We start from the raw sequence: 27,457 nt of genomic DNA, 5'->3' as shown, positions 1-27,457 counted from the left end.
CAAAGTAATGTCTCTGCTTTTTAATATGCTGTCTAGGTTGGTCATAACTGTCCTTCCAAGGAGAAAGCATCTTTTAATTTCATGGCTGCAATCACAATCTTCAGTGATTTTGGAGCCCAGAAAAATAAAGTCAGCCACTGTTTCCACTGTTTCCTCATCTATTTCCCATGAAGTGATGGGACCGGATGCCATGATCTTAGTTTTCTGAATGTTGAGTTTTAAGCCAGCTTTTTCACTCTCCTCTTTCGCTTTCATCAAGAGGCTCTTTAGTTCTTCAATTTCTGCCATAAGAGTGGTGTCATCTGTATATCTGAGATTATTGATATTTCTCCCAGCAATCCTGATTCCAGCTTGTGCTTCCTCAAGCCCAGCGTTTCCCATATAAGTTAAATAAGCAAGGTGACAATATACATCCTTGACGTACTCCTTTTCCTATTTGGAACCAGTCTGTTGTTCCATGTCCAGTTCTAACTGTTGCTTCCTGACCTGCATACAGGTTTCTCAAGAGGCAGGTCAGGTGGTCTGGTATTCCCATCTCTTTCAGAATTTTCCACAGTTTATTGTGATCTACACAGGCTTTGGCATAGTCAATAACAAAAATAGATGTTTTTCTGGAATTCTCTTGTCTTTTTGATGATCCAGCAGATGTTGGCAATTTGATCTCAGGTTCCTTTGCCTTTTCTAAAACCAGCTTGAACATATGGAAGTTCACGGTTCACATGTTGCGGAAGCCTGGCTTGGAGAATTTTGAGCATTACTTTACTAGCATGTGAGATGAGTGCAACTGTGCAGTAGTTTGACCATTCTCCAGCACTGCCCTACTTTAGGATTGGAAGGAAAACTGACCTTTTCCAGTCCCATGGCCACTGCTGAGTTTTCCAAATTTGCTGGCATATTGAGTGCAACACTTTCACAGCATCATCTTTCAGGATTTGAAATAGCTCACCTGGAATTCCATCACCTCCATTAGCTTTGTTGGTAGTGATGCTTCCTAAGGCCCACTTGACTTCACATTCCAGGATGTCTGGCTCTAGGTGAGTGATCACACCATTGTGATTATCTGGGTCGTGAAGATCTTTTTTGTACAGTTCTTCTATGTATTCTTGCCACCTCTTCTTAATATCTTCTGCTTCTGTTAGGTCCCTACCATTTCTGTCCTTTATTGAGCCCATCTTTGCATGAAATGTTCCCTTGGTGTCTCTAATTTTCTTGAAGAGATCTCTAGTCTTTCCCATTCTGTTGTTTTCCTCTATTTCTTTGCACTGATTGCTGAGGAAGGCTTTCTTATCTCTCCTTGTTATTTTTTGGAACTCTGCATTCAAATGGGTATATCTTTCTTTTTCTCCTTTGTTTTTCACTTCCCTTCTTTTCACAGCTATTTGTAAGGCCTCCCCAGACAGCCATTTTGCCTTTTTGCATTTCTTTTCCATGAGGATGGTCTTGATTCCTGTCTCCTGTACAATGTCACAAACTTCCGTCCATAGTTCATCAGGCACTCTGTCTATGAGATCTAGGCTCTTAAATCTATTTCTCACTTTCACTGTGTAGTCATAAGGGATTTGATATAGGTCATACCTGAATGGTCTAGTGGTTTTCTCTACTTTCTTCAATTTCAGTCTGAATTTGGCAATAAGGAGTTCATGATTCGAGCCACAGTCAGCTCCCAGTCCTGTTTTTGCTGACTGTATAGAGCTTCTCCATCTTTGGGTTCAAAGAATATAATCAATCTGATTTTGGTGTTGACCATCTGGTGATGTCCATGCGTAGAATATTCGGACATGAAGAGGGTGTTTGCTATAACCAGTGCATTCTTTTGGCAGAACTCTATTAAGCCTTTGCCCTGCTTCATTCTATACTCCAAGGCCAAATTTGCCTGTAACTTCAGGTGTTTTTTGACTTCCTACTTTTGCATTCCAGTCCCCTATAATGAAAAGAACATCATTTTTGGGTGTTAGTTCTAGTAGGTCTTGTAGGTCTTCATAGAACTGTTCAACTTCAGCTTCTCAGCATTACTGGTTGGGGCATAGACTTGGATGACAGTGATATTGAACGGTTTGCCTTGAAAACGAACAAAGATCATTCTGTCATTTTTGAGATTGCATCCAGGTACTGCATTTCAAAGTCTTTTGTTGACCATGATGGCTACTCCATTTCTTCTAAGGTAGTAGTAGTACTGCCCACTGTAGTAGATATAATGGTCATCTGAGTTAAATTCACCCATTCCCGTCCATTTTAGTTCACTGATTCCTAGAATGTTGATGTTCACTCTTGCCATCTCCTGTTTGACCACTTCCAATGTGCCTTGATTCATGGACCCAACATTCCAGGTTCCTATGCAATATTGCTCTTTATATTATCGAACCTTGCCTCTATCACCTGTCCCATCCACAACTGGGTGTTGTTTTTGCTTTGCCACCATCCCTTCATTCTTTCTGGAGCTATTTCTCCACTGATCTCCAGTAGCATATTAGGCACCTACCGACCTGGGGAGTTGATCTTTCAGTGTCCTATCTTTTTGCCTTTTCATACTGTTCATCGAGTTCTCAAGACAAGAAAACTGAAGTGGTTTGCCATTCCCTTCTCCAGTGGACCACATTCTGCCAGACCTCTCCACCATGACCGTCCATCTTGGGTGGCCCCACACATCATAGCTTAGTTTCACTGAGTTAGTTAGCCAAGGCTGTGATCCGTGTGATCAGATTGGCCTGTTGTCTGTGATTGTGGTTTCAGTCTCCCTGCCCTCTGATGCCCTCTCTCCGTGCCTACCGTCTTACTTGGGTTTCTCTTACCTTGGACGTGGGGTATCTCTTCACAACTGCTCCAGCGAAGGGCAGCCGCTGCTCCTTACCTCGGACATGGGGTAGCTCCTCTCAGCCCTATGTCCGAGGTCAGGGGCGGCAGCCATGAGGAGCTAACCCACGTCCAAGGGTCCCAACATAGCACCATGATTATTAGAATGAGAGCTCTGTTTCCACCAGAAGAAAAGTTAGGTTACATTCTAATCTGTATCCACTCATAGATACAGACCCAAGAAAGCTGAAGACACACATCCACATAAAACCTTATACATGAATGCTCACTGCAGCATTAGTGATAAAAACCAAAAAGTGGAAATAGCCCAATTATCTATCAACTAATGAACAGGTCAACAAAATGTAGTTTATCCACACAATGGAATGTTACTCAGCCAAAAATAGGAATGAAGTACTGATATAAGCTACAACATGGCTGAATCTTGAAGATATTATGCTAGGTGAAAGCAGCCAGACACAAAGGGCCATGTATTACATGGTGCCATTTATATGAAATTTCCAGAACAGACAAATACAGAAGACAGAAAGTAGACTAGCAGCTGTGAGGGGCTGGAAAGTGTGATGGAAATGGGTGCTAATGGGTGTGTGGCTTCTTTCTGGAGTGATAAAAATGTTCTAAAACCAGACAATGGTTATGATTGCATAGTTCTGAGAATATATTAATATGAAAAACCATGGAATTATATACTTAAAAAGTGAATTTCATGACATGTGAATTATATCTCAATAAAACTGTTGTTAAAAAATCAAACATAGATCTAGAGGGGGAAAGTCTGGCACTTCCTCCTCAAAGAATTTTTTTCAATCAGCCATCAAGCATCTCTGAAGAGAAAGAAGCATATAATCTTCATTAGACAGAAGCTTCCATATAAAATATTTCAAGTTCTAAAAGACCAACTTCTAAAGGGAGAAGCTTCAGTAATCTGAGAAGTTCAGTGATTTCCTGGTGATATCAACTAAATGAGCCTGACTTATCAGGATTCCTACCAGCAGTGTTGACAGCATCGTGGGCACCTCATTCAGAAGAAACAGCCTCCCTCTTTGCTCACAGCTCACTTAAACAGTCGGGTGATGACTCACAGAGTTTCTGCCCTTTCATTTTTCAGCGTTGCTCAGTGTGTGTAGGAAGCGTTAGCTCACTAGCAGGTGAGCCACCTTAAAACCTTTCTGGAAGTCAGCAGGGTATAAATCATAAATAAATATATTAACCGTGAGTATGCATATTATGCTTCTTGGAGGCCTCTAAGATCAATACTCACTCCCTGCCAGGACCCAGGGGCCTCCCACAGTCACTGCCCACACCCCACCTCATCCTTCTGCTTCCCTCTCCTCCCCATTTCCTTTCCTTCTCCTCTTGCTCCTTCCCTTCATAGCTGAGAGCCTAGTTAGAAAAACCAATTCTTTTATTTTCTGTAGACAGATTTGGAAATTCACCACACCCCTCAATCCAGAATCTCTTGTACTTGCATCACACTGGGGTTTGCTGCAGGGCTCCATCCACTCCTCTTTTTTTGCCCTCTGTGCAATACATTCTGAATATATTCCCTCCACAGAGCATTCCTATCACTGGGCCAGGCACAGTGATACAGTGTTTGAAGTCTTAGTCTTTATTTTCTCAGAATTTTACAATCTATGACTGTTTGTTGTAAAATAGAAAGAATGTAAGATCTGGAACTCCCCTGGTGGTCCAATGGCTAAGACTCCAAGCTGCCAGTGCAGGGAGCCCAGGCCCTGGTCAGGGAACTAGATCAGATATCCTGAGACTAAGAGTTCACAAGCTACAACTAAAGATCCTCAACTGAGTTCGCATGCTGCAACTAAAGATCCTGCATGCCACAACTAAGACCCAGCATATCCAAATAAATACATAAATAAATAAGAGCTAAGATCTCACTCTTCCTTGCTTAAAATCAAATCACAATTTGGGGGGAAAAAAGAATGTTAAGGTCTAGTGCTGAAGAAGGATTTCTTTGTTTTGGAGTGAACAGCTTAGAGCTACTCCAGATGGGTTAACATATTTTTTTTTAACTCATCTCTGTATCTGAAGGGATTAAGAAGAGATACTTGAAATAACTCAGACAGGTTCTAAGAGTCCAGCATTATGCAGCCAGGCATGTGTGAGCTCCCGTGAGCTGTCCATCCACAATGTGTGGTGATGGGGAGTCAGCAGTGGGGGTGGATGTACTACGCTGAAAAGTTTTAGGCATTTATTTCAAACTTTTAGAACTTCCAAGATATGTTATGTTCAAATCAAAAAATTTTCCAAGTTATCTCTTCATTTAGCTTGAATATCATCTTTCCAATTTTAGTATATGTCCTGCCAGAGAGAGCACCTGAATAGCATCTCTAACACCCTTTCAGAAAACCAAAAGAAAACCAAATAAAAATACTCAAGCCTTTGGTCCAGGGTTCTCCTCTGTCCCACCCCACAGGTTCCATTCCTGGCTGAGACACCAGGCCTCGCAGCGCTCCCCAGCAAAGTCATTTTGGTCAGTGGGTAGGAGGGAGAGGATCCTGCCTGCCCAGGATATCACCCCCGAGTCCGCACCTTCTCTCATCCATTCAAAGGTAATCACATATGATCAGTTTTGACTTCCAGAAGCTAAGGCAAAGCTGAATTATGAAACAGAAACCAAGAGCCTAAAATGATGTCATCTTTTCTAGCCCTAAATCAGTTCAGTTCAGTTCAGTTCAGTCGCTCAGTCGTGTCCGACTCTTTGCATCCCCATGAATCGCAACACGCCAGGCCTCCCTGTTCATCACCATCTCCTGGATTTCACTCAGACTCACGTCCATCGAGTCCATGATGCCATCCAGCCATCTCATCCTCGGTCGTCCCCTTCTCCTCCTGCCCCCAATCCCTCCCAGCATCAGAGTCTTTTCCAATGAGTCAACTCTTCGCATGAGGTGGCCAAAGTACTGGAGTTTCAGCTTCAGCATCATTCCTTCCAAAGAAATCCTGGGGCTGATCTCCTTCAGAATGGACTGGTTGGATCTCCCTGGAGTCCAAGGGACTCTCAAGAGTCTTCTCCAAATAAGCTAGTCTATATACTAAGAATGAACCAATTGCCAGCCAAAAATGCACACCAGAATTTATGTAATCCCAGTGTTTTTCTCTAATAGAAATATTCAGAGAAAACCCCAGAGTTTTGCCTTCCAAAACAACATACATGCTCACATTGACAGACATGCCCCCACACACCGTGAGTTGTCGCAAAATGACTAGTGTTAGTTACGCTTCTCTCACTTCCCTTGGGGAAATGGTCTGTCTTGATGATCTCAGTATCCCCAGTTACAGACTACATGGAGGTTCATGTCCCTAGACGGAAGGCCAGGTTCCCCTGGGGCTGAGAGAACTCGACTTGGGGAAGCAACTGTGCAGGTGAGGAGAGAAGCTGAGGGACAGAGGACAGCAAGCTGAAGCGGTACAGGGCAGTGAGGTCTCCCTTCAGGCCCAAGAAAGTCAGGGACCTGTCTCTCCACAGAGGAAAAACCAGAAGCGCGACCCTCCTCTGGGACACTACGCTACCACTGAGGATCAGCACTCGCTGACACAGTAGGGTGCCCTAATCTACCAGTTAGAGCCCCCCCAAAAAAGCATGATGCAGACAGGGTGCCTGATATAATCTTCATCTGTGTTAACAACTATGTCTGTATGTGTGTGTATATTTTTTATATGGGCTTCCCTGGCGGCTCAGAAGGTAAAGAATCCACCTGCAATGCGGGAGACCTGGGTTCAGTCCCTGGGTTGGGAAGATCCCCTGGAGGAGGGCATGGCAACCCACTCCAGTATTCTTGTCTGGAGAATCCCCATGGACAGAGGAGCCTGGTGGGCTACAGTCCATAGGGTCACAAAGAGTCAGACACAACTGAAGCAACTTAGCGTGCATGTGTGCACACACAGACACACACACACACACACATACACACATATGCAATGCTCAGGAAAAAAGAAAGAACACAAAGCAAACTTAATAGTGGCAAATTGTTTACCTTTTACCTTCTGCATTGTTGGAATTTTTTCCAAAATGAGCATGTATTACCTTTGACGTTTCAGAAAACACAATAAAGAAAAGTTAAACAAAGAACTCAGGTTAGTCTTCATAGCTCTTCTTATTCTAGTCCTGATTTTTCCATTTTTAAAAAATACAAATGAGAGAACAACCTCATTTATCAGGATCCAGGAGGGCTTTGTATTCCTAGGAGCACCAAGCAGATAAGAGCTAAAATATATCCATTTTGTTGAGTATGATAAAGAGATATATAAAGGCAAATTGGTTTTTGGTAAAGTAGAGCATATTTCTAATATTTAATGTTATTGCACCTGAGAGATGTAGTTTTTCCAAGTGACAAACAAAAGCTACCAAGAATAAATTACAACTGCCTGGGTTTCCCTGGTGGTCCTGTGATTAAGAAACTGCCTGCTAATTCAGGGGACACAGGTTCAATCCCTGGTCTAGGAAGATCCCACATACCATGGGGCAACTATGCCCCAACTACTGAGCTTACACTTTAGAGCCTGTGAGCTACAACTGCTGAGCCCACCTGCTGCAGCTACTGAAGCCGGGGCATGCTACAGCCTATGCTTGGCAGCAAGAGAAGCCACCACAATGAGAACCCCACACACTGTAACGAAAAGCAGCCCCTTCTCACCGCAACTACAGAAAGCCTGTGCTCAGCAATAAAGACCCAGAACAGCCAAAAATAAATACACTTGAAAAAAATTATATCTGTTCTTATAACAAAGTTATTCTATTTGCTTAATTTTATAAAATGTCATGGCGATGGAAAGGGCACCCTATAAAATGCAGATTGTTATCAAGAGAAAAAAGGGTGGGCCTTCTTAGTTTCAAGCTGGTAAATATATACAATAGTGGAGGAAACTCAAATCCTGCATGTGTTTTGGTTTTCTTCATAAAGAGAAAGGCTTAGGGCCATAGATGAATTTCTAAATTTAAACTTCCATCCCCAGAGAGACCCTTATAGTTGCTGATTTAGTTTCATCTCCTGAAAACAGGGTCTTGCACAGGATTCTTCATGGACAGTCAGGATATCTGCTGTATTCCTAGTTGCGGTTTTTATTTCCTAGTTTGTCTTCAGACACTCTCTCTCTGTGTATCACTTTCCCTGAACAGAAACCTTACGTTTGGAGAGCCAGTACAATAGTATTCATTAAATGCTGTCTGCTTTTCAAGGGCAAGATAATGTTGTCAAGTTTAGTAGGAAAAAAAGTAGGATGGAAAACATGCTCATTGATTACAACTATGCAACAAAGCATTTCCATGTGACAACAAAAAATTAGGGACCTTGAGACATATCAACAAACCAAGTTGCTGCACTGTTAACACATACAATACTACAATACAACTCTGCTAACCGGCTACCACTTCACCAACTTGCTGCAGCCAACAGGTTACTGGAATGTCTACATCTGCCGCCACCATTTGAATTGCGGACTCACCAAGAATCCCACTGTATTTGTTCCATACTTGCATATGGCAGCTGTCATTGCTATTGAAATCACATCATCCAAGTACATTAGATAGAATCACAGACTAGATGGACATGAATCTGAGCAAACTCTGGGAGATAGGGGAGGACAGAGGCGCCTGGCACACTACAGTCCATGAGGTCACAAAGAACAGGACATGACTTAGCAACTAAAAAACAACAGCAACAAGTAGATACTGAACAAAATAAAATACGAGTGTGGATTCTTTCTAAAAGGTTATAATTTCTCTAAGAGTTACATCAAAACTTTGGAAAGACTTTACGAAGGTAAGTTGCTTTTTTTAAATCACATTAAATTAAATGTGGATAAGTCATGGCAACCCACTCCAGTACTCTTGCCTGGAAAATCCCATGGATGGAGGAGGCTGGTAGGCTGCAGTCCATGGGGTCGTGAAGTCGGACACAACTGAGCGACTTCACTTTCACTTTTCACTTTCATGCATTGGAGACAGAAATGGCAACCCACTCCAGTATTCTTGCCTGGAGAATCCCAAGGACGGGGCAGCCTGGCGGGGTCGCACAGGGTCAGACACGACTGATACAACTTAGTAGTAGTAGCAGTAAGTCAATTCTAAAAGGATATTTTAAAAAATGAAACTGATTCTGTACTCAGAGTGCTTTGAAGACGTGTTTGAGAACTCATCACACTCTAAAGAAATTGAAAGAAGGAATGTAGATGATAAACGAGTCAAATTTATGCAAGAATGGTGAAAGGGGACATTAAGCATTGTATGTATAAAACAGAGAAAAGGCCTTGATTCAACAACACAAAAGCATATTTATACAATTTTAACTTAAGGGTCAAAAGTATACAGTATATGAAATATTTCATCACAAAAGAGACCTTCTACTACACATTAAAAAACACTTTACCACCCTCTAAAATTACCTAAAATCTCTGTTTTACTCAGACAATTGTCAGATAAGAACACTCAATTGTTTAGCTTGACTAAGCGGCCAGATTCTCCCCCCAACTCTGCCTGGCAGCAGGACACCTCCCTCTTGTCTAGATGACTCTCCATGACTTCAAGTTCCATAAATCAGCAATGAAATCTCTCACCTTCCAGCTCTGCTTCTTCTGTGATTCCCCATGTCTTTTACTGGCATGTCCTCCCATCTCACCCTAAGCCTTTACCTTAACATTTTAGAGGTAAAAGGTTGGCTTGGAATCTGCCCTCCCTCTCTGCCTCTTTATCAGATGTTTCTTCCACAATGTCTCTACCAGCGTTTCTTTACTTCATTCCCTCTACCAAGACCCTCATATAGACACTTCTCACCTTGATTGCTGCTGGTGCTGCTGCTAAGTCACTTCAGTCGTGTCCGACTCTGTGCGACCCCATAGACGGCAGCACACCAGGCTCCCCTGTCCCTGGGACTCTCCAGGCAAGAACACTGGAGTGGGTTGCCATTTCCTTCTCCAATGCATGAAAGTGAAAAGTGAAAGTGAAATCGCTCAGTCGTGTCCGACTCTTAGCGACCCCATGGACTGCAGCCCATCAGGCTCCTCCATCCATGAGATTTTTCAGGCAAGAGTACTGGAGTGGGGTGCCACTGCAATAACCTTTGAAAGGGCTTCCCCACCTCCAGTCACTCCCTTCTCTAGCACAAATGAATCCTCATGCCTCCTTAAACATCTAAACTCCTTAGCCTGATATTTAATCTGGCTCAAATTTTACTATCCACTGATTTTTTTTTTTTTCCAAAGCAGTCTCTACTCTAGCCAAACTGAAATCAGTGCTCTCCCTTGTACATAACCTATATTTCCTCATCTATGTCCCCTCCATCCAGAATATCCTTTTTAAAAAATAATCCCCATGGTTAGATTTCTATCCAACCTTAGGGACCATCTTAAATGCCATCTCCCCTGGGAGCCTTCTCTGACTACCCAAATAGAAGTTGTCTGCTTTTAAGAGTGCAGTACCCTGAAGTATCTATTTTCTCTACGTATATATGTTATATTATGATGATTCATCTCCTAATTTCAATTGAAAGCTACCGTTGTAGAGTTTCACAAAGTGTGTTTCATGAAATAGTTCCATAATAAGCTGATCATTAAGTTCGAAAATGCTGTCTAGTAGAGCATCCTCCTTAGAAATTGCAGTGGAGGTGGAGAAAGATGGAGGTGCGCGGGAAACATCCTAAAGGTGGAATTGATAGGACTTGATAACTGAAGTCTGGGTGGAGTATGGCAGAGTATGTGGTCCTGACTTGGAAAGTGGGAGATGCTGCTTCCTGAGAAGGCAAGGGGAGAGAGTGGAGGTTTGGAGCATCCAACTCTATGCTTGGTTTGCAGCAGTTGAATGTGAATATCTTAGTGTAGATGGGGAATAAGAAGATAAAAGGCCAAACCATGGCTCTTTCTCAGTTCTCATCTTCCTTGAATCTTCTATGGGTTTGATACTCCTGTATCCAACCTCTCTCTCCTTGAAACTTTCTCCCCTCTCTCCCTAGAGGACCCTGTCATCTCTCTATCCTGCTCATCAAGGCCTGTTCTTCCTCTCCCTCCACAGAAGACTTCAATGTGGCATGCATCTCTGTTCTACAGTTTGCTTTTGGTAGCCTCGTCCATTCCCTGGGCTTTGATGCCAACAACAACAGACCCTCTCCTCAGACCTAACTATCCCATTTTCTTCTGGAGATTTCCAGCTGGATGCTTTGAGGTCATCTTGAAGGCAGCACATGCGAAGTGGAATTCACCCCTGATGCCCAGACCTTTCCTTCCTAACCCTGTCCTCACTGAGTGGGTCTCGCATCTTTCCTGGTTTCTATTGCCACTGCCTTTCTTCCCAACCCACTTCTCACATGGGCTCCTGTTCGCTAGCCTCCCTTCTTCTGGGTCCTCTTTGAGCACTGAAGCCCATGTAATCTTTCTAAAACATACCTCCAAGTTTGCAATTCCCCTATTCAAAAATTATTCACCAGTTTTCTGTTGGAAAGTCCAACTTCTCGGATACTATACAACTTTGTTATAGCACCAGCCCATGCTCTGATCTCCAGCACATACCTAACACATCATCCAACCAAGTCCAACTGTACTCTCTGTTCCTCAAAATATATCCTGCACTTCCCCACCTCCATGCCTCACCCTCTTTGCCTAGAATGGCCTAGAATGCTCTTCCTCCATCTCTGCCTATGGAAACCCCATCCATTCTCAAGACTCAGAAACCCTGTTTTCTACAATCATCTCAAGTGGAAGGAGTCCCTTTCCTCCCTGAATTCCCACACGGTTTGCTTGCGTCACTTTGGTGTCATCTATTAAGCACTGCCATATATTATAGGAATTTGTGTGGACACCTTTGTTCTCCTTTCCTTTCTGTAACTGCCTCATACAAGATTACACCTTATTCACAGAAGGTAGTGAAAAGAGCCCTGGCCTGGGAGTAGGGAAACCTGAATTACAGTCCCTGCTCAGCAGCTGATGAGCTCTGTGACCTTGGATCACTTAACTCACTATGAAACAGTACTTTGTAGTCAATGTATCCATCTGAGCCCTGTGTCCAGGGTTAAAGGAGTCATGCTGAGAAGACAGGACATGGAGAGACAATGCCTTTCAAGGTCCCAGAGTTGGCACTATGTTGAAAAAAAAAAAGGTTTGAATTATACATTTCACCATTCCCCAAAGAATGATTCACATAAATTATTCTCTGATGACATTGAGGGGAAAAATCTAATTTCTGGGGTTATACTTATAGGGCATATGCTTTCTGCTCAAGCTGCTTGCTTTCCAGCAGTTCTTTCCCTCTAACAAAAGGAAGTTTCCAACCCAAGACAGGCTCTGTTCTTAAAATCTATGTGTAAGTTATCTTTAAATTCTGAAGGTATTTCCCTATGGAAGTGAAGGTATCAGTAATGGTAGAAACCCCTGGTTAGGATACCAAGTCAGTCTACAAATGCCACTGAGCCCAGAAAGCACCTGAGTAAAGGTCAACTCTTTTGCCAGTGTGGACATATCTGATGTACAACTGAGTCATAACAACATAGGGCCCTTACTCTCATTCCCATCTTCTGAGATCCTGATATGGAAGCCACAGCAGTATTGTTTGGGCGGAGGTGAAAGTAAACTACAATTTTAGAGAATCTATGGATTTGAGAGAGACTAAAAGAGGGACTTTCATTGTGGTCCAGTGGTTAAGACCATGTGCTCCCAATGAAGAGGGGCCTGGATTCTATCCCTGATAAGGGAACTAGATTCCCACATGTGGCAATGAAGATCAAAGACCATGCATACTGCAATTAAGGCCCAGCAGAGCCACATAAATAAATAACTAAATAATATTTAAAAAAAAGAGAGAGAGAGGATAAAGGAGAAGGCCTGAGAAAGTTAGAAGTTACTTGGGTTAGATTTTTAGGAGTCAAATGCTGAATCAGATGTTGATTCTTTCCTTATTCACTATTACCTCAAAATGCACAGCCCAGGTTTATGCATTTCGTCCCTATGACTCAGGATTTCTCAGCCTCAGTATTATTGACACATTGGGCCTGAATATTCTGTATTGTGGGGGCTGTCCTGAGCATTGTAGGGTGTTGAGCCACACCCCTGGCCTCTAGTCTCTGAAGGCCAGTACTTCCCCTCCCCTTCCCCTGTTATGACAACCAAACATGTCTCCAGGCATTGCCAAATGTCCCCTTAGTAGCAAAATCATCCCTGACTGAGAACCACTGCACCAGCTGGACTCAGCAGAGGTTCCCAAATTTTCTGTGCAGCAGAAGATCATAGTGGGTGTGTGTGTGTTGGCGTTCTGTCCCTCAGTCGTGTCTGACTCTTTTTGACCTCATGAACCATAGCCCACCAGGCTGCTCTGTCCATCAGATTTCCCAGGCAGGAATACCAGAGTGGGTTGCCATTTCCTTCTCCAATCATAGGTGGGGTTGTTTAAAATGCAGATTTCTGGGGCCCAGCCTCAGAGATTCTGAACCACCAAATTCAGGATGGCTGGAGGGCTGGGGGATGGGGGTGCGGGGGTTGGGGTAAGGTTAAAATTTTCACTTTTAACTAGTATTTTTAACTGATATAGTTGATGCTTGGCAAACTTTGAGAAATACTACAATGAAGATTTGATGAAGTAATAAATATTTTTCCAAAGGCAAATGCTTTTCCTTCTGCTGTACTGAAGGAAGAGGAATGCTGACTAGTAAAGAAATAGTAGGCAACTTTAGAGAAGAGGGCAAGCCTGCCCTGGTGAGCATCATAGGGAAAGGCTTAGGGAAGAAAGTTCCACCAGGGTGGCACTGCTGGCTAGGGGAAAGGATGCCAAGCTCAGTTTAGTCGCTCAGTCGTGTCCGACTCTTTGCGACCCCATGAATCGCAGCACACCAGGCCCCCTTGTCCATCACCATCTCCCAGAGTTCACTCAGACTCAAGTCCATTGAGTCCGTGATGCCATCCAGCCATCTCATCCTCTGTCGTCCCCCTTTCCTCCTGCCCCCAATCCCTCCCAGCATCAGAGTCTTTTCCAATGAGTCAACTCTTCACATGAGGTGGCCAAAGTACTGGAGTTTCAGCTTCAGCATCATTCCCTCCAAAGAAATCCCAGGGTTGATCCCCTTCAGAATGGACTGTTGGATCTCCTTGCAGTCCAAGGGACTCTCAAGAGTCTTCTCCAACACCACAGTTCAAAAGCATCAATTCTTCGGCGCTCAGCCTTCTTCACAGTCCAAATCTCACATCCATACATGACCACAGGAAAAACCACAGCCTTGACTAGACAGACCTTAGTCGGCAAAGTAATGTCTCTACTTTTGAATATACTATCTAGGTTGGTCATAACTTTTCTTCCAAGGAGTAAGCGTCTTTTAATTTCATGGCTGCAGTCACCATCTGCAGTGATTTTGGAGCCAAAAAAAATAAAGTCTGACACTGTTTCCACTGTTTTCCCATCTATTTCCCATGAAGTGATGGGACCGGATGCCATGATCTTCGTTTTCTGAATGTTGAACTTTAAGCCAACTTTTTCACTCTCCTCTTTCACTTTCATCAGGACGCTTTTTAGCTCCTCTTTACTTTCTGCCATAAGGGTGGTGTCATCTGCATATCTGAGGTTATTGATATTTCTCCTGGCAATCTTGATTCCAGCTTGTGCTTCTTCCAGCCCAGCATTTCTCATGATATACTCTGCATAGAAGTTACATAAGCAGGGTGACAATATACAGCCTTGACGTACTCCTTTTCCTATTTGGAACCAGTGTTGTTCCATGTCCAGTTCTAACTGTTGCTTCCTGACCTGCATACAGATTTCTCAAGAGGCAGGTCAGGCGGTCTGGTATTCCCATCTCTTTCAGAATTTTCCAGAGTTTATTGTGATCCACACAGTCAAAGGCTTTGGCATAGTCAATAAAGCAGAAATAGATGTTTTTCTGGAACTCGCTTGCTTTTAAAGGGAATGGTAAAAACACCAAAATCGAAGCTAGTCTTTTTTTTTTTTTTTTTGCCCAAAGGCACTCCTAGAACTTTGAAAGTTCATTCTTCTCCCCCGACCTGAGACTTACCATGTGACAAGCTCTGTGCTAATCTTTATACATAAATTTTTTTTCACTTAATCCTCTCCCCAGCCATATGAGAAAGCTTTATCAACCTTCGACATTATTTCTCTGGGAAAATTCACCATCCCAAAGAAATGATAACACAAACCAACTTTGCCTGACACATTTTCACAAAATAGGAATGGCCTCCACTAGTCCTGGAGCCCCACTACTCTTGAAAACTCTGCAACTCTGTGAGGATGGGAAGAGAACCTCTGAGTGGAGAAGGCCGCATCCCAGTTTCCTGGGTCTCACCCATTCCCAATACTCCGTCCCACTGCATAAAAGAAAGAAGCCCCACTATGGTGCCCAGGAAGAGGACATTCTCAGCTTCTCTCCCAGGTATTCCAAAGTGGAAAATAAAAGACAATGTCTCAGGTAGTTATGCAAACTCAGCCACCTTGCGGGAGGTGGGGTGGGGTGGGTGGGGATCTGGACAGACAGGTGATGGAAGTGACTGCAACTGACTGGGACTGTGGCTCAGTGCCCACCTCTGGTCATTTGTTAACATGTGGGATGGCTAGCCTAGTGCTGTCAGCTCTTCTAAGAAGCCAGAAAAATCCAGAGTTTTATATGAATGTTCTTGGTTTTTAAAATGTTGTACTGATCAAAAGAAAAATTTTTTTTCTAATTTGACCAGACAAAATGTGTCAGTAAACTGTTGATTTATGACCGCTGTGTTCCAGATTCTTTTCTGGGTAGGCACTGCCTGTACTCTGCATTCTTTTCCCTCCCTCCCTCCCTGTCTCAATCCCATGAACCTCCCACAGGTCACATGATTGCAGCTAGAGAGGCTGGATTCGCAGAAGGGGCTTCCAGAGAAGGTAAACATCCTAATGGCCAAAAGAAGGTCAAATGCTGGGGTGCTCCTGCCTTTAGGGAACCATCCACAAACAATGAACTGAAGGTAAGAGGCCTCTCCCCTATTTAGGGGCACAAATTAGAGCCCCTTGATTCATTATGTGATCCTGAGATTGGGGGACAAATAATGACCAAAATGGAAAATACTGTCAAACAAACAAGAGAGGGCTTAGTGCTGGATTTCATATGATTTTAAATATTTACAGTTTAAATATATATATACACACACATATTTTAATGACATCTCTTGTACATCTGTAGCCATGAAATTAAAAGACGCTTGCTCCTTGGAAGGAAAGTTGACCAACCTAGACAGCATATCAACGGAGAAGGCAATGGCACCCCACTCCAGTACTCTTGCCTGGAAAATCCCATGGACAGAGGAGCCTGGTGGGCTGCAGTCTATGGGGTCGCTAAGAGTCAGGCACCACTAAGCAACTTCACTTTCACTTTTCACTTTCATGCATTGGAGAAGGAAATGGCAACCCACTCCAGTATTCTTGCCTGGAGAATCCCAGGGACAGAGGAGCCTAGTGGGCTGCCATCTATGCGGCTGCACAGAGTCGGACACGACTGAAGCAACTTAGCAGCAGCAGCAGCAGACAGCATATTAAAAAGCAGAGACATTACTTTGCCAACAAGGGTCCATCTAGTCAAAGCTATGGTTTTTCCAGTAGTCGAGTATGGATGTGAGAGTTGGACTATAAAGAAACCTGAGCGCCAAAGAATTGATGCTTTTGAACTGTGGTGTTGGAGAAGACTCTTGAGAGTCCCCTGGACTGCAAGGAGATTCAACCAGTCCATCCTAAAGGAAATCAGTCCTGAATATTCATTGGAAGGACTGTTGCTGAAGCTGAAACTCCAGTACTTTGGCCACCTGATTCAAAGAACTGACTCACTGGAAAAGACCCTGATGCTGGGGAAAAATGGAAGGCGGGAGGAGAAGAGGACGACAGAGGATGAGATGGTTGGATGGCATCACTGACTCGACAGACATGGGTCTGAGTAAGCTCTGGGAGTTGGTGATGGACAGGGAAGCCTGGTGTGCTGCAGTCCATGGGGTCACAAAGAGTTAGACACGACTGAGTGACTGAACTGAACTTGTACATCTGAGTTTATGGTTGTAAATTTATACTTCCTTATCATCATTGCTATGCTATCAATAAATTCTCATATGATGCCCCCCAACAAATGTTTTCAAAAGTCCAGCTCTTTGAGGCCTCTTGACTTTCCCAAATATCCTTTCAGAAAACTCTGTTTCAGATGCAACCTTTTCATGTAGTAGCTACTTGTGCACAACACTGAGGCCTACATCTTTTGGTCACCATGATTTTGATACCTCATTGCAAATCTGACCAGACCACCCTGAGATCCAAAGCGTATAACTGTTAGGAGAGGGGAAGAGACCGCAGCCACCTCACAACCCTGCTCTGAAGAAGACACTGTGGCATGGCCTTGCCCCTGAGCCCTGTGTATCTTCTGTATCACTCTCCTTATGGTGGGGCTGTCACACTGGGAAACAGGGATGCTTCCATCTGACCCATGTGACGACACAGCATGGTACTAGCTTTAAAGTAACATGAAAATGGAAGTGAGGGGAAAAGCCACATGTGCCAAATGACCCCAAGGGGTTTCAGAAGGTGAATGAAATAAGGTCAGTCCATGCACGCTGTACAAGTCCTGGTCCAGCATGGACACGTTGCCACCCACCGGGACCTCCATAGACAAAAGGGTAAAACTGGCAAAGCCAATGCGTTTTGGGCTCCTTTCCACTCTTCCTTGATCTCCTTTTCCTTCTCATTGCTTTTTAAAGGCTGTTTTCCTATCAGAAAAACATTTTTATTCTGGTCTTTAAAAAAGACGTGTATTCAATATTTCAATCATGTAGGTATGTTTGGCATAGCACATTTACTTTGGGGAGTGAGGGCAAGTGAGGCAAGATAGGGGCAGAAAATAGAATGCTGGACACATACACTACTATATATAAAATAGATAACCAACAAGGACCTACTGTATACGCAGAGACTACATTCATTATTTTATAATAAACGATAAAAAGCAGAGACATTACTTTACCAACAAAGGTCCATCTAGTCAAGGCTATGGTTTTTCCAGTGGTCACATATGGATGTGAGAGTTGGGCTGTGAAGAAAGCTGAGTGCCGAAGAATTGATGCTTTTGAACTGTGGTGTTGGAGAAGACTCTTGAGAGTCCCTTGGACTGCAGGGAGATACAGTCAGTCCATTCTAAAGGAGATCAGTCCTGGGTGTTCATTAGAAGGACTGATGCTGAGGCTGAAACTCCAATACTTTGGCCACCTCATGCGAAGAGCCTGATAAGACCCTGATGCTGGGAGGGATTGGGGGCAGGAGGAGAAGGGAACAATGGAGGATGAGATGGCTGGATGGCATCACCAACTCGATGGACATGAGTTTGAGTAAACTCTGGGAGTTGGTGATGTACAGGGAGGCCTGGCGTGCTGCGATTCATGGGGTTGCAAAGAGTCGGACACGACTGAGCTGAACTGATAAGAGAAAATAATTTGAAAAATAATATATAGATAGATAGATCACTGTGTTGTACACAAGTTAAGATGACATTGTAAATCAACTGTACTTCAATTTAAAAAAAAAAAAAAGTGTTTTAGACAGAACTGTGCTTCCCTAGTGGCTCAGATGGTAAAGAATCCACCTGCAATGCAGGAGACCTGGGTTCGATCCCTGGGTTGGGAAGATCTCCTGGAGGAGGGCATGGAAACCCACTCCAGTATCCTTGCAAGGGAAAATCCCCATGGACAGAGGAGTCTGGTGGGCTGCAGTCCATGGGGTCGCAAAGAGTCAAACACACCTGAGTGACTGAGCACAGCACAGACAGAACTGGCAGTTCTTGTCTGGGTTCTACCACTAAGTTGCTGTGTGACTTGGGGCAAGTCATTTTACATCTCTGAGCCTCTTTCCTCAACTACAAAATGAAGGTTTTGGATATGGTGATCTCTGAAATACTATCTTCCAACTAATGCTCTAGTGGTCAGGGGTGAGCAAGGACTGGTCAGATCAAGGGATATGTGCAGTTTTAAAGACAACAGGAACAATGGGTCAACTATGCCAGGATTTTCCTAACTTCTAGCAGAATCCACTTCTACATCTACTTCAAGAAAGAAACAGTAAGAAAATATAATACCTTCATTGCCAGAGAGTCAGTTTTAGCTGGAATTATTTCCTCCCACCTGTATGATGTCTCTTTTATCCACCAATAACTCCAAAGGAAAAAAAAAAAAAGGGAAAACAGCAGAAGCAGAAAGCCACTTCCATTCACTGTGCACACACCACTAATCCACACAACCAAGGTCCCACGATTTTGCATAAACTGTAGGACAGTCTCTTCAAGGGTTCCCCAGGGTTAGGAATCTTCCACTTTCAAGGTTAGAGTTATTAGACTGCTGATGTGTGTGGCAGGGCCTTTTTCTTTTATCACATTTGCCCAGAGGAAACAGAGAAGGGTTAATTCCTGGTACTCCTACAGACCGTGGATTGGATGCCAAGCCCCAGCATGGCCCCGCTGGCTAAACCAAGTAAGCAAAGCCATGGTCCCAGAGTACTGGCCACCATCATTCACACTGGCCTGCCTCCTGGACCTGCCCACCCTCCACTCCTCCCTGGAACCCCATACTCGGATACTGTTCCACCTGACTCCTCTCTCACCATCTCTCTAAAATGTTGACTACCTGTATCCATGCTAGTGCAAGGTTTCTGCTTTACTGGTGAAGCCAGCTCAGCGTTAGCAAGAGGATGCGAAGGGCATTCTGTCTCCGCACTATTGGGACAAAGGTGTGAAAAGTTACTTCCTTCAGAAAAGAGATCCTAATAGATTTCAGACAATGGGAAAGGGGACGTGGGGTCTTAGGATCATAGATAGCATTCTGTTCACTGAAGTGAAATGACTCATCCCAGGTCACACAACTAGCTAGTGTCAGAGCCATTACTTTAACCTAGACCTCATGATTCCTAGACCAGTGCTCTCCTACAGAAGAGACAGTTGGGGCAGATGGAACATCATAGTACTATGGACCACATCTAGTGTGGACAATAGGCAATACTAGTCTACAGCCTCAGTATTAAGATACAACATTAGAAAAGGGAAGATGGATGGTGAGAACATACCATGAGATTTACAGAGGAAGTAAAAAGATCGTATTTGCACCCAAAACTGATGAGCCCAAAAGGCAAGAAAGTTTCTGTGGGCAAACACATTGCAATAAATGTTTTGGGGGCACTGTTATGGATTGAATTGCATAGCTCAAAAAGGTGCGTTGAAGTCTTAACCCCCAAAACCATGAATGTGGCCTTACTTAAAAGTTGAGTCTTCACAGATACAGTCAGGTTAAGATGAAGTCATAATGGATTAGTGAGAGCCTTAATCCAATGACTGGTGTCCTTGGACACACAGGAGAGAAAGACATGTGAAGATGGAGGGAGAGACAAGAGTGATCCCTCTACAAGCCAAGTAATGCCAAGGACTGCTAGCAGCCACCAGAAACTAGAAGAGGCATCGAAGGATTCTCTCCTAGAGGCTTCGAGGGATCATGGCCCTGCAGAGAGCTTGATTTCAGACTTCTAGCCTCCAGAACCGAGAGAGAATAAATGTCTGTGGCTGTAAGCCATTTGGTCTGTGACACTTGTTACGGCAGCACTCAGATATTAATACAGTCTGTGGAAACGGCTGCACTGGGTGCAGCTGAGGTGAGGAGACTGAAATCACGCAAATGAATGCAAGCAGGCAAGTTCTGTGGGTTGGTCCCATAAAAAGTTCTCCTGCCCAGTATGGTCCTTCATCTGTGCTACTCCACTTAGGAACCTGCGGGACTGCCTGACTTGCTTGGAGGTAAGGGGAGAGGGTGGGAAGAAGAGCACTGAAGTGAGATCAACCTGGATTTGAATCTTCAGTCTGCTATTTACTTACACTGTAAAGTGTAGGGTAGACAATACACTCTTTGAGTCTCGATGTCCTCACCCAGAGAAAACAGCCTTTCTCCGTGTTTTATTTTAAGAACTACTGTGCTAACCTGTGGCAGTTCTGTCTGGGTTAGTTTCTTTGCCTCTGATTTATTTAGTCTCTGAACTAAGTTGTAGGCAATCTGGGAACTGGGTATGGGAAAGGAAACTAATATTTAAATACCTCCCACATGGAGAAAGGAGCTTTAGTGCCTGTAAATGCTGGTGTTGGGACTGCTATACATTATATATGAAAGTTGCTGAGAGAGTAAATCCTAAGACTTCTCATCACAAAGAAATAGTTTTTCTTTTCTTTTGTATCCATTAATATATGAGATGATGAATGTTCAGTAAACTTACTGTGGTAATCATTTCATGATGTATATAAATCAAATCCAGTATGCTGTACACTTTAACCTTATATAGTACTGTATGTCAATTATATCTCAGTAAGACTGGAAGAAGGAGAAAAATGCTGGTGATGGGGGCCTTCTAGGTCATTGAGATCAATTCTCTCATTCTACACATGAGAGCACTGGTTGTGTTATATATCTTCCAGGCTCACCGTACACAGACTATTTTGAGCACCTGGGAGACCTCCACATGAATGTTTGTTGCTAGACAAAGTGAATTGGAAAGACTTCATAAAAAACTGAAATGTAATGTTATGGTGGGGACAAATGTCACCATGTGGCCACATTTAACAGACCCCACCCACCTCACTACTTTGCTCAGACCCAGTCTGGCTGTCCATTTCTAATTTGGTATCTCTCAAAGAATGGTTTGCTAGACCACTTTTCTTGAGAAACCTTCAGGCAGTTTAAGGTCTGAGCTTGAATGAAAGTTATTCAAAAATAGTTTCTTGGGATTCATAAAGTATTCTCAGCTGTATAACTGATTTTATATCATAAGACCAAAAAAAAGAGTCATTTTTAAAAGAATATCTAACCTAAAGACAACTCTAACCTAGAGTAGATGGCAAATTAAGTACTTACTGTGAAGATAGAAGACACAAGACAACAAAATTAAAAGGAGCTCCAACCATGCCATTTTTATACAAAAAAAGAATACAATATCCTCCATCTCCAGCCAACTAACTGCCTTTCTTACTTCCCCTGCTTTAATGTTCTCTGGCACTTAATACACATGACATATTATATTTACTTACACATACATATTTACTGGTTTGTTCAATCATGACTCAGCTTCCCTCCCTGGAATGTAAGTTCCATGAGGGTTCAGATCTGGTCTCTTAATCCACTGATCTGTCCCTAAGGATCCTGGAATAGTTCCTGTCACACATCTGGTCCACAGCACATATTTTCTCAACAGAGAAGAGGATGAATGAAACAGGTTTGGGAAGGAGAGGAGCATTCACATGATGTGGATAAGAAGGTAGAATATGTGGCTGTCTTCTACCTGAAAGAGACCCCCTGTGTCCACCAGCCATCAAGAACAGCTCTTAGAATGGCTATTATCCAAAAGGAAACAAACAGTGTTGGTGAGGATGTAGAGAAAAGGGAACTCTCATCCAGTGTTGGTGGGAATGAAAACTGGTACAGTCACAATGGAAACCAGTAAGGAGGTTCCTCAAAAATTTAAAGACAGAACTACTATACAATCCAATAATGCCACTTCCAGGTATTTCTCCAAAGAATTCAAAACACTAACTCAAAAAGATGTATGCACTGCTAAGCTCATCACAGCACTATTTACATTAGACAAGGTATAGAAACAAACTAAGTGCCCATCAATGGATGAGCAGATAAAGAAGATGTGAAATATATATATATATATACACATATATATATACACACATATATATATACACACACACACACACATATATATATATGGCTTCCCAGGTAGTGCTAGTGGTAAAGAATCTTCCTGCCAATGCAGGAGACAGATGTAAGTTCATTCCCTGGGTCAGGAAGATCCCCTGGAGGAGGGCACAGCAACCCACTCTAGTATTCTTGCCCAGAGAATCCCCATGGACTGGGGAGCCTGGTGGGCTACAGTCCATAGGGTCACAAAGAGTCAGATATGACTGAAGCAACTTAGCATGCATGCATATATATATATACACACACACAATGGAATATTAGCCATAAAAAAGAATTGCAACAATATGGATGGACCTTAAGAGTATTATGCTAAGTGAAATAAGTCAGACAGAGAAGCTGAATACCATATAACTTCATTCATATGTGGAATATAAAAACCAAAATAAATAAAGCAAAACAACAGGTAGATACACAGGATATAGTAGAGGTTCAGAGGGGAAGGGGCAGGGGTGAAACAGCTTTGTAAAGGGGTCAACTCTATGGTGAAAGATGGAAACTAAACTTTTGGTGGTGAGCCCATTGTAGTGTATACAGAAGTAGAAATGTAATGTTGTACACGTAAAACTTATAAACAGGTGTTATCGTCCTAAAATAGATTCTTCAAAAAGAGTATCTCTCTCACTTCTCTACTCTGATTCCATCATCATCAAGAGACCTTTGATTTAACTCTTCCTATGCACATTTTTCTGCAGATGAGAGCACAATTTTGGTTTCCTTGGCACAATAATTTTCACTATAAATTAACAGGTTGGCATCTCATCTTTTAAAATGAGTGCACATCACATCTAAAAGAATTTTGAGCAGAATCTCAACCAGGATGAACACCTGTGGGGAAAGGAGCAAAGACTGGCACACACAGGACAACTGGATTCTGCCGCTAACTCTTCTTTTGACTCACCTGTGTGGCCATAAAAAAGAAATCACTTCTCTAGTCTTCAGTTTCTTCATAGAGGCATTGAGCTTGATAAATTTTGAGTTCCTTCCATTTTTCAATGCTAGGGTTTTATAAAAATTAATAAATTATGGTTTTCCATGTATTTTTGACTTCCTAAAAGAGGTGTTCACTGGTGTTTCATGTCACTGTCTATTGGCAACAGTGTGACTCACATAGATCATGAGGTCAGCACTTTTCCTAGGATCCGTCATGATCACCAGGAAAAAGACAGATGGCACCCTCATTAAAACTCTAAAATGCCACTGGAGACACTCCCTAGGGAAATGGAGATCACACAGCAATTTCTTTCACATTAGAAATTGTACATGTGTATGGGTGTGGGGAGGTGGAAGGAAGCACAAGAGGGAAGGAAAGGCAAAGCAGAAGACAGAGGATGTCCAGGTGATGGGAAGGCAGGTGCCGAGCATGGGGTAGGAGAATCACATTCTCCCATTAGAGCCTGGAGGATACTTCAGTTCAGTTCAGTTCAGTTCAGTTGCTCAGTCGTGTCCGACTCTTTGCGACCCCATGAATCGCAGCACACCAGGCCTCCCTGTCCATCACCAACTCCCGGAGTTCACTCAGGCTCACATCCATCAAGTACCCACAAACTTTTAGTTGATACATGAAACTATTTCCATAATGAGCTGTGTCACTGTGAGGGAGGATAAGAGCTGAGTGTCCTATAAATGTATCTTCCTTGGAGGTTTTTGTTATCAATTCACCAAGGCTGTCCCTAGCCTGCTTTCCCTGTAACCTTTTCAGCATTCATTATTTAACGTTCTTTGAGATCTTAATTGTGTGTGATACAGTTATTGGGCTATCTCTCAAATGTCTACTTTCAGATCAGACTTCTCACGAGAGTGCTAGTCTTACACAACTGCTACCTACAAATCAGAACCAGTTAATATCATTACTTTAAACATAATGTGACCCTGTTCCCAACTCATTCTATTACTAACATCGCTAATCCCACCGGGAGGCTTACATCTGAAGTTATCTTTCATGCCTCACGACTCTATCAATAATCATCCACAGCCACTATAAATAGCAATAAACACACTCAGCAGTCTACTCACTGCTCAATAAATGTTCACCCATCTATTATTTGTATGATGATCTGAAATGATCTGCTCTGTCATCCAAGACTGTTGAGGTTCTTTTCACAGAGACTCATATTCATCTGTTTTCTCTCATCTTCACATTAATCCATGTTACCATCCCTGGTGCCTAAACTAGAGTATCTTTCTTATCAACCTCCCAATTGCTCATTTTTCCCTGCTTCACAAATAAATTCACAGAGTGGTCTTTTTGAAACCACCTTCATCAGGTTGTAGTTGATTTATAAACTTACGAAGGTTCCTGTTTACCAGACAGAGTGTTACAAACTCCCTATTTGGGCATTAAGAGCTTTGGTCAGCTGCTCCCTCCCCGCCAATCTACCCGAGATCTGTCTGTAATTTGCCTTATTTTACTCATATTTGTTTGAGCATCAGCTATATGCCAGCCATGCTCTCTACCACCAGCTACCCTCCAGCATTCCCTCTCTTCTCAGTTAAGCCCAGCATGATGCTCCCCTGCAGTAACCACAGTGGTATCTGCCTTTGGACTTTGCTCCAATTCATGCGCTGCCAGGAATCTCCCGCTTTCTGCCAATAAAGATCTGATAGCTCTTCCAAGATGCACCTTCCCCTGAGGGTTCCCCTATGAATGAATCCCAGACCACAACAACCTTCCCCTTTTCCTGAATTCCCTCAGCATCTCACACCAGATATATGTTGCTAAATATTGTTCTATTATTTCACCTGTATTTGTTGGTTTCCCTGATTGAAATTGTGAGCTCTAGAAGAACAGAAGTCAAAGCTTCTTTTACTCGGATATGGAATAGAAAAGGGCAGATGCAAGGCCAATAAGGACCTTGATTTTGTACATGGCTCATGGACAAGGCCCCATGGCCACAGCGTAGGCAATAAAGACGAAAAATGTGCACCAAAGACCTAATGCTACCTCCTAACACAAGATTAGAGATTCAGCCATGTTTGGAGAAGTGTTTGTTAAATGCTGAATTAGATTTTTAAAAACAATTCAGGTCCCTTATACTATGTATTCCTCCAGCACAAAAATCTCTACTGAAATACAATGGCCAGTACAATTTACTGAGTCTTAATCACTAATTAGATTTGAAATTCTTGACTCTTCTTGTACAGAATCCTCAGTCCAGCAGGGACATCTCAGCTTTCTCTATGAGAGGTTGCCCCTATCCTTGGCAACTACCTACACTAACATGTAGCACCAGTTCGTGCCCTTGAACCAAAAGTCATGTGATTTCAGTACAGGCCAGATATTTGTAGGGAAACCTATAAGACCACCTTCCCTTCTCCGCCCCCTCCAGCTACACAATGTCTTACGTGCTTGCATGCTAAGTCTGCTTCAGTCATGTCTGACTCTTTGGGACCCTATGCATGGACTGTAGCCTGCCAGGCTCCTCTGTCCATAGGATTTTCTAGGCAAGAACACTAGAGTGGGTTGTCAAGCTCTCCTTCATGGGATCTTCCCTACCCAGGGATCTGAACCTGTGTCGTTTAGGTCTCCTGCACTGGTAGGTGGGTTCTTTACCACTAGCGCCACCTGGAAGGCCCCATGGTGACTTCTCCAAATCTAAAACTCGGCCGGATGATGCGCAGCCCCTTTCAGAAAGCAGAGAATATGACCCTTGCAGAAGCAGTGCAAAGAGGGAAACAGACTTACCCTCACATAGTAGTTCATGCCCAGCCCCAGCAGGTGCTGCGCAGAGTGTCTGTCCTGTCTGTTCCGGGGGGCTGGTTCCCCAGGGCCGGGAAGTGGGCAGGCGTCAGGAGTTAAAGAGGTCGCCCTGTGCCCCAAGGGGTCCCGCTGAGGCGGAGGTGCTGGCACGGCCCTATTGAAACTGGTTTCAGGGGAAGCCGGGCTGCTGGGAGCCGGGTCCTGGCTTTCCTGGAGCTTGAGTCGTGGTACCTCTTTGGTACCCAAACAAAAGTTTTTCAGACTCAGCAAGGTGGCTGGGTTGGCCAGCTTTACGCTGGCCATGCGAGGGATCAAGGTGCACAATGGGGTGGGGCTCTCCTGGGAGGCCAAGGCAGCATCTTCAGCGGGCAGGTGTGGTGCCAGGGTGGGGTAAGGAGGCTGCGGAGAGCCCTTGCTCCCGGTCGAGCCTCCCGGGCTGCCTTCGTCCAAGGACGTGATGGACTCATTCCGAAAGCGGCTGTACTTGGCCCTGTGCAGCATCCCGGGGTGCCCGAAGAGTCCTACATACAGCACGAGTCCGGCCAGGCTGTCCTGACCGCGTTCTCGCATAGCCTTGGCAGTGCTGAAACAGGATACTGTTGCATAAATCGCCTCGCCGTCTGCCAGATAAACGGAACGGGAAACAAATGCCTCAATGCCCCGTGCAACTTGCGGCAGCCACCTCTCCAACTCCGCTCTCGCGCTCGCCCGCCTCGGCTCCGGGTCTTCGAGGGTAACAGCCCAGGGGAAAACGCCTACCCAGCTGATTTCGGTCCAGTCTGTGGCCCAGCGGCAGCACCCAGTGTTCTCGTCGGGGATTCCTTGCTGGGAAAGCTTGGACCCAGCCTCGCGGCGGCGAGGATCGCTCACCTCCTACTCTTGGGCACGGAACCGGGCGGAGAACCAGCCAGCCGGTCCCGCCGCGTCGCTGGCGGTGCGGGAGCCTTGCAGAAATATTTAGCGCCCCCCACCCCCATCCTCCCTTCTGCACACAGGAACTTTCAAACCTGCTCCCTCCGGTTCCCACAGGGCGGGGCAATGTCTGGCCTATTAACCCTTTATTTGTCCCAGTGATTGTTCGTTTAAAAAAAAAAAAAAGAGGGGGGGTGGGTAGGAAATGTCTATATGAGCCAAAGGCCCTTCTGCCTGAGTTCGCTTCTCCTGATGGCTGCCCTCTCTTGGAAGATCTTGTCTTGCATCCCATCTGGGCCACAAGCC

At 43.9% G+C, this 27,457-nt stretch overlaps 1 protein-coding gene across 2 annotated transcripts in view; it reads right to left on the bottom strand.

The window, feature by feature from the left end:
- Positions 1-27,079, bottom strand: part of SHC4 (SHC adaptor protein 4) — a 131,424-nt gene extending 104,345 nt beyond the window's left edge. The window contains exon 1 of one of the 2 annotated variants that reach the window (XM_069596605.1): positions 26,225-27,079. In XM_069596605.1, the coding sequence (XP_069452706.1) occupies positions 26,225-26,809 (585 nt within the window). In that variant the 5' untranslated portion in view covers positions 26,810-27,079. The remainder of the gene's footprint in view (positions 1-26,224) is intronic. The other variant, XM_069596604.1, reaches the window with a different exon arrangement.
- Positions 27,080-27,457: the final 378 nt, after the last annotated feature.

Source organism: Ovis canadensis, chromosome 7, assembly GCF_042477335.2.
Source record: "Ovis canadensis isolate MfBH-ARS-UI-01 breed Bighorn chromosome 7, ARS-UI_OviCan_v2, whole genome shotgun sequence".
Classification (NCBI taxonomy): domain Eukaryota; kingdom Metazoa; phylum Chordata; class Mammalia; order Artiodactyla; family Bovidae; genus Ovis; species Ovis canadensis.
The sequence above is the reverse complement of the archived record's forward strand: the minus strand, read 5'-3'. Positions and strand labels throughout refer to the sequence as shown.